The sequence below is a fragment of the Blennius ocellaris genome, assembly GCF_963422515.1.
Source record: "Blennius ocellaris genome assembly, chromosome: 3".
NCBI classification, from domain to species: Eukaryota; Metazoa; Chordata; class Actinopteri; order Blenniiformes; family Blenniidae; genus Blennius; species Blennius ocellaris.
Window position 1 is genome coordinate 28,244,522 of NC_137652.1, and position 8,540 is coordinate 28,253,061.

General features: G+C 47.5%; 1 protein-coding gene across 1 annotated transcript in view; it reads left to right on the forward strand.

Moving 5' to 3' along the window:
• Nucleotides 1-5,202, forward strand: part of LOC308145183 (sphingosine kinase 1-like) — a gene marked incomplete at both ends in the record, with an annotated part of 45,212 nt that extends 40,010 nt beyond the window's left edge. Inside the window, one exon of the mRNA XM_080516545.1 lies at nt 4,317-5,202. Coding sequence (XP_080372671.1) covers nt 4,317-5,202 — 886 coding nt within the window. The remainder of the gene's footprint in view (nt 1-4,316) is intronic.
• Nucleotides 5,203-8,540: the final 3,338 nt, after the last annotated feature.

Genomic DNA, 8,540 nt, shown 5'->3' on the forward strand with positions numbered 1-8,540 from the left:
AGGTCACCTGAGTCTTGACCTTCAGAAAAAAGTTGTTTTGTGATTTTTAACTTGGGTCAACAAGTGAAAACAGTTTGTAATCTGTGGAGTTTATCATTTGAGTTTGAGTGACGCCCCCCGGAGGGTCTGAGGCTCAAACCAAGTCGACTCATTAAACATCAACCACTTAAAATACACAGAAAAACACATGAGAAATGTGACAAGACTGGATTTATTTCTCTCTTTTCTTTTTCTCCTTTTCTCCCTTTTTTCTTTCTTCTTTTTTCTCCTTTTTTCTCTTTTCTTTTTTCTTTTCCTTCTTTCCTCGGAAAAGACGGAATTTAAACATAAAAGAAAAAATGTGATTAATCGCAATTAATTCACACAGATGTTGCCGTTACCTCATGTTCAAATGTTGAACTATTGACGTCCAACCATGACACGCATCACAATCACATGCTTTAGGTTTGATAAAGAGAGAACATGAGCTTCTTTTTTATTTAATTTTTTTTGCTTTAAAGACACAGACTTCTTCACTTCTGGAATGTGTGCTGTGGAAAGTTCAGGTCACATCAGATCCAGGTTTGTCCCTGACCTGTTTCCTCAGTAAAGGTTCTTCCTCGTCTTCCTCTCCTTTTGCGTTTTGCCCTTTTGAATCTAAAGCCACTGTGGCCTCCGAGCCTGAGGCGCTTCCGCTTTAAGCTGCTCCTCATGTTCGTATTCCGCATGAACTTCATCTTCTTCTCTCGCTGTTATTTAGTTCTAGTTATATTAGTTCTTCTCTTTGCCTCCTGCAGCATGAAGCCCGTCCTGCTGCCGTCTTACGTTTCGCTGCTCGGCAGAATTAAAGCCAAAGAAGGAAGAGAAGCAGTGAAATCTAGACTGTCTTCACCAGAAAAGGCCTCGTTCATTCATCCATTCATCAAACAATGTCGGTCCAGCCAGAGCGGCAGCGACAATGAGGGGAAGGGACCAGACTGTGTATTGTTTACCCCCCCCCCCCACACTCTCCGGGGGCATCCAGAAGCTCTCCCCCTCTGCCTCCTGCCTGCCAGATGATTGTAGCCCTCATTATTCCCGGCTGAATGTGGGCTTCACCGGGGCGGCGCCCATCAAACGAGTGACGGCCACAATGTACCTGGTGTTGCGCAACACGGCGAGCAGCATGTGGGGGGGGGGGGGGTTAACTGGCCCCCCTATAGAGGCTGCAGGGTGTCTTTCTGGACCCACAGGTGGGAAGGTTGGATGTGAGCGAGTCTCCCTCCTCTGGTGGATCAGCGACGCTGCACAGCAGCGGCGGGCAGCCCACATGGAAAGAACCTATATGAGGATATATGCGCATATATGAAACCTATAAGCAGTTTATATGCACATATGTGCTGCATATATGCGTATATATGCAGCACATATAGGCAAAATTGAGGTGCGTATATGTGAATATACAGGCCATATAGGTCTCCTGTACTGCTTCTTTATTTCCACATATACATATATATAGCCCATATCTCACTTTGGCCACTGTCATACATTATCAAGGCAATAACTAAGAACTAACTAAAAAACAATTATGCAAGAAGAACATATAGCTGCATATATGCACACGTATATACGTGCATGTGTGTACCAATATAGGTACCTGTATGCACATATATGTGTACATATGTGCATTTATGTACATATAATATAGGAAAACGGCCAATTTTATATATGTCACATATATTAAAAACCTACATCAAAACCTATATTAAAACATATATGTTTATATAGGTTCTTTCCATGTGGGAGAAAAGTTTGGCTGATTGTAGAAGAACAGAACGGCGACGATCAAAGAGAAGCAGAAGGCATGTTCTGCTTTAGTCTCTGACTTTATGAAGCTTGTTGCCTTGTTCCCAGACTCCCCTCGCTCAGACTCGGGCCCCGTTTCCATGGCAACGTTTCATGTGACAACACCTAATGCCTTGGGAAAAGGAAAAAAAAAAACTGGTGTTTCCACTGCAGCGGCGTTGCCTCACTGACACCATGTAGTTAGTCTGCCGGGCCACGGGGGGCGCTGGTGCTTGTTTTTAAAATGAAACCAGACGTGTGTGTAGAGAAGAATACGCTGTGAACGTGAAGAAAGTGTAGAGAAGCGATATTCTAGTGGACTGATGAGGCCATCAGGGGAGAGACTCAACTGTTAAAGTACTGACGTGGAGGACAAGACGAGAACGTGACGGGGGCGGCCATGTTTGTTTACAGAACAGAACGTGACGGGGCGGCCATGTTTGTTTACAGAACAGAACGTGACGGGGGCGGCCATGTTTGTTTACAGGACAGAACGTGACGGGGGCGGCCATGTTTGTTTACAGAACAGAACGTGACGGGGCGGCCATGTTTGTTTACAGAACAGAACGTGACGGGGCGGCCATGTTTGTTTACAGAACAGAACGTGACGGGGGCCGCCATGTTTGTTTACAGAACAGAACGTGACGGGGCGGCCATGTTTGTTTACAGAACAGAACGTGACGGGGCGGCCATGTTTGTTTACAGGACAGAACGTGACGGGGCGGCCATGTTTGTTTACAGGACAGAACGTGACGGGGCGGCCATGTTTGTTTACAGGACAGAACGTGACGGGGGCGGCCATGTTTGTTTACAGGACAGAACGTGACGGGGCGGCCATGTTTGTTTACAGGACAGAACGTGACGGGGCGGCCATGTTTGTTTACAGGACAGAACGTGACGGGGGCGGCCATGTTTGTTTACAGGACAGAACGTGACGGGGGCGGCCATGTTTGTTTACAGGACAGAACGTGACGGGGCGGCCATGTTTGTTTACAGGACAGAACGTGACGGGGCGGCCATGTTTGTTTACAGGACAGAACGTGACGGGGCGGCCATGTTTGTTTACAGGACAGAACGTGACGGGGCGGCCATGTTTGTTTACAGGACAGAACGTGACGGGGCGGCCATGTTTGTTTACAGGACAGAATCAATCCATGACAGAATCTTCCCACGTTGGGAGCCCAGTTAAAAACTTGGTGTCGTGTAAACGGAGTGATGAGTTATGAGTCTAATTCTGAAGTTAAAAAAACAAAGGATCAATGTTTGTTTTGAAATGAGTTGTGTGAATTCTGATCAAATACTGAGGTGATTTTACACATCATGTCAATATTTCTTTACTGATTCGGACTTCAGGATATTTATATGTGGCTTTTCATCAAAACTAATTCCTAAAACGTTATTGACATGCTCTTGTTCAATTTGTTTACCATTAGAATTGTAATACTATACTAAATATATATATGGATCTATACTAGAAATATATGAAATATCAGTGAGAAGAGATGAGATGATGAATCAAGTATAGCGGTTGACTTTACAGGTTTTACACCTTAAAGCAGTGGATTTGATCAAACGTGTGACTGGTTGAGAGGATCTGGTCACTGCTGAACCAGAGGATTCAGATTAACCCTCATTGATCTGCCCCCCCCTCTCTGACCCCCCCCCCTCCCCCGACGCTGTGAAGAATCCATTATAACTAACATTTATTATTTCATGATACATTCACTGTTCACTGATGGAGCTGCCCTTCATGAATATGGAGCGCCGGAGCTCCTCGCTGTGATTGGCTGAGGGAGGCAACAGCAGGCCCACCGGGGCATGTGTGTTCCTGACCTTTGACCTCTGCCTCCGGTCCCCCAGATGGGACGGCTTTGTTGTCTGAACACACACACACACACACACACCCCGAGCGGCTCCGCCCTGCTCCTCCTCACGTATTATACTGAAAACACACAGAAGCCTCGACACACTTCCTGCAGCCTCCTTTTATTTTGGCGTTTCCAACCCGGTGCCTCATTGTTTCTCCAATATTTCTATTAACTTCAACGTAAAACAATGAAAATGAGTCGGACCTGGAGCCTCGGATCAGAACGAAGGATTTTCATTCATTATAAAACTAGACTGGAGTTGCGGCGCCTCTATTCTCACAATTTCCTCCTAATTTCTACAGTCGTACAGAGAACAAGTAAAGCTTTGTATTTGTCCTCATGTATTGTAATTAAACTGTTCACATATTGATATTTCATAGATTTTTCATGCATGTCCTGGTCACACCTCAGATCGAACCCTGAAAAATGCATCTTATGTTTTTGTGTCAAATCCTTCAAATCAATAATGCTGAATCAAATGAGCCTGGTCTCCATGACGACATGAATTTTTCATCTTATTGTGTTTCTTGATCGTATTTTGTAGCCGACATCCAAACCAGACTTGAGCTCAGTGTTTGTAACCGAGGGCGACGAGCTGCAGGGGTTCAATGGAACAAGTTGTTTGACCCTGTTGTCGCCCTGCAGGGGGTCCGCGGCGTCCGGCGAGGAGCTGCTGCTCAGCTGCGGCTTCCTGCTGTGCCGAGGCCTGGTGTCCCGTATGGACGTGGTGTCGGTGCAACTCCCGTCCAGCCCCCGCCTCTTCTCCTTCCTGTCGCTGGCCTGGGGCTTCGTGGCCGACGTGGACGTGGAGAGCGAGAAGTACCGGCGCGTGGGCGCCGCCCGCTTCACGGTGGGCACGCTGGTGAGGCTGGCGTCTCTCCGCGTCTACAAGGGCCGGCTGGCGTACCTCCCCGTCGCCGCCGGCGACGACGACGACGACGACGACGGCCCCCGGCGGGGCCGCGAGTCGACCCGGCGCCCCAACGGCCAGGCGGCGCCCGTCCCCAGCCCGCCGCCCGCCGACTCGCCCTGCCGCCACAGCCTCCACAACTCCTGCCACTCCAACAACTCGCTCAGAGCGCGGCGGGCGGCGAGCACGCCGTCCCGCAGCGCCGCGGGGCCGCCGGCCGGCCCGCCGGACTCCCTGCTGCCGCCGCTGGACCGGCCGCTGCCCCCCGACTGGGTGGTGGCGCCGGAGGAGGACTTCGTGCTGGTGCTGGCCATGTACCAGTCCCACCTGGCGGAGGACCTGCTGGCGGCGCCGGGCGCCGCCTCGGACGACGGCGCCATCCACCTGTTCTACGTCCGGGCCGGGATCTCGCGCGCGGCGCTGCTGCGGCTGTTCCTGGCCATGGAGAAGGGCGCACATCTGGCCGCCGGCTGCCAGCATCTGGTGCACAGCAGGGTGCGGGCGCTGCGGCTGGAGCCGCACTCGGCCAAGGGCGTCATCACGGTGGACGGCGAGGTGGTGGAGTACGGCGCCGTGCAGGCGGAGGTGCACGGCGGCCTGTCCAGACTGATCAGCGGGTGATTCCAACCGCCGCAACGCTGCTGCTGTGAACGTTCTGCCGCCCGGGCGCCGTGACGACGCCGTGACGACGACGTGGCGACGTGAGGAGAGGAACTTCACCACGTCGCCTGAGAGTTTAAACTGGTTTTATTCGCTCTGAGGTGTTTTTTCAGAACGTCCACAAGGTTCCTCAGCTTCTATTTCAAAATCTCACTGTTTTTATTTGTTTTGTTTTTTTTATTTTTAATGTTGTGTTGATGGAAAACTGGGAAATTGGGAAGTTTCCACTTCCAAGTCGGAATAATACACCAGGACACTGGTCTAGAGAAAGTTTGAGAATTTGTGTTTCCCTTTTTAATTGTCGCCACATTTGACTCATTTTTACTTTGATGTTAAAGTCTGAAGAAAGACATTCACTCATTCATTCATTCATTCATTCAACCACCAGGAGTCCAAAGCAGAGAAAAGCTGCTGCTCATCCCAGACGTCTGACCTTAAAGCTGCGGTGCTAAAATATTCAACCAAGACGTGACGACGACAGACGAGCAACCAGAAACGAACCTTTTTTAGTTTTCATGTCGTTTAGACAAGAGAGAAAATTAATCCACTGATAAAACTCACTGTAATAAAATGATATCGTCATAATTGATGAGAACAGTACGACTTTCCCAGCTGGTAACTGGTAACTTCCCAGGTTCCCAGCAGTGTGAGCGCAACAAGATGTTCTGCAGCGACGTGATTGGCTGGTGAGTTGAACAGCGGCCAATCACGGAGCTGTTTGATGTTTTAAATCTAATTTATCAAGAAGGTGTTTTTAATGAGATTTTGAAATGAAGCAGGACCAACAGAAAACTGTCACTGTGACAAGAAACACCATTCCATGATATCGAGATACCATTTCTATTTATGTGTTTTTTTACGTTGTCAGGCAGACACACTGACAACGGTGTAGTTAGTCTGCCGGGCCACAGGGGGGCGCCGTCCGTAAGGAAACCACACCTCTTCTCTTGTCTTTAGCTTCATTATTTCGTCAATCCGTTTGTTGACGTGGTTTGTTTTGCTCTGGTCGCCTCCAGGTTTAATGTTTCCAGTCGGAATAACAAACTGAGCAACTTTTGTCTTTTAAACACTCGAGACGACTCGACTTGAGACGAAGGAGCAGCAGCGGCTGCTTTCCTCCTCCTCTTCCTCCTCTTCCTCCTCTTCCTCCTGTGGACTGGTGAGTCGGTGGTTTGTTTCTCTGAAGCACTGAGGAGGACACAGAACTGACCTGTTGGCCTTTTCTTATCATTGTTTCACCGACACTGGCTTCATATGTTCAGTACATGTGGTTTCAGTGCCAATTCATGACAGGTAGATTCTGCAGCTCCTCACAGCTCTGAGCCGTTCTGCATCTGGAGTTTGTAGATCGAGGTCAATTGGGACATTTAAAACACATTAAGGCCAATAAGTGCAGTGGAAAAAAGAAAATCCTTGGACCAACTAAACCAAGAGCTTCAACTGGCGACGCTGAAATGAATCTTAGAATAATTCATCAACTTCAGTTTGAAGATCTTGACTGATTGAGGCGTCGCCGATCGAAGCGCTTCAGGATTGTCGTGTTTCAGTGAGTCTGGACCGCGGCTGATTTGAACTTTGAAGCTTTATTGTGCCTCCAGAGTCGCACCTTTTAGTGTTTCCTGTTTCACCCAACCTGCCGCGACTCTTCCACACTTCCACTCTGAACACTGAACCGCCAGAGACCAAAACTCGTTACCATTGTCTTTTATCGGTGCTTTTTCTTTCTTCTTCCTCACGCTGGCTGCCAACGCCGCCCCGAAGCCTTCCTGCCACCTGGAGGTCGTAAGGTCGGGGCGGCCTCCTTCAGCTGCTGCACCCGTTTATCTCGCCACGAGCACACGGGGTGCAAACGGTACTTGAAAACGCCGCTTCATCGCTTTTGTTTCCGGACTCAGCAGGAGGTCTGTCCCTCCGGCTGAACACCTCAAACCGTTTGCTTGATTTTGGATTTGAAATCAATTGAATTTGAAGTCCAACTTGAGATCCAGGAGGCTTCAGACCACTTTCTCTTTATTTATTTATTTATTGTTTACCTATGCAAAGTGGGCTGTTGTGCGCTGTGGTCCTTCAACATGTGCCTTGAGGGGGCTGCCCCCTGGCGGTGGAACATGGCGGTGCTTGCGTTGGAGTTTCTTCCTGCTGTTTAACGAAGGTGTGACAGGACGATCCTGATCAACCTGCACGAGCTGCTTAATATCCACTGTAATAATAATATTCCACTTTCTGATTCCGTTGATTCCGGTTTGTTCTGCTGCTTCCGTCTGAACGTGATGAAGGGAACGTTTCTTTTTTTATTATTTTTCTGGCACACTGAAGATTGATTCTTTATTCCAAGAGAGAGATTCTATTTTTCCATTTAGATGAATGTAACTTTTCTATTATCAGAGGAAACCGTCTGCTGGAGAGTTTTTCATTGAGAAAATAAATGAAACGATGATCAACAACCTGGACTGTGTTTTTCTTTAAATGAGATTGAAGGCCCACGACTATTTGTTTCCATCTTTTACATAGAGTACATGTTTATTACACTGAAGAAAGTAACACTACCAAGTATTAAAACGTATATTTCTATACATCTTTCCTGACTGACGCCGCACATAGACTGCATTTTCTTTCGTTCACCCTCAAATCTGCTCAATCTCTTCTTCTCCCCCTGAAACTCAAAACTGAACAACGTAACATCTCTGATCTATTTGGTGATATATAGAAATAAATCAAGTGGAATTGATCCAATCCAGATATGGAAAACAAAAATAATCTTTTGATCGCATCAACTCTGGCGTCGTTCTGAAAGTAGAGAGGAAGCCGTGTTTTAACCGGTAAACAAGTGTTTGGTTAAAACTAAAGGATTTATTATGGATCAGGAAAAGCTCCAGATATATTGATATATATATATATATATATATATCAAAGAGCATCAAACGTCGCAGCCTGAGGCCCTGAAGTGAAACAAGTTGAACACTTCTGGTCTAAAACGGTTTGCTCAAATGCTCAAGAGAGGCGATTTACGGTGGAGTTCGACCATTAAAACACGTTTTCATCATTAACTTTGCGTGGTGGAGATGAAGAGGAAACAAAGAGCCGCACAAACGTTGGTATGGTACTGCTTGCAAAGTTTAATACATCACTATACAGTCGTCTTCAAAAGCAAACAAAAAGGGGGGAAACCATGAAAAGAAAAAGAAAATCAAATTGTTCAGTACAATACACACTCAGCGTTTTGTACATTTATGCCCCAAGCGTCCACGTGACTCGTTCAACTCAAGTCTGTGGTAAATATATACTGTTATGTACTTATA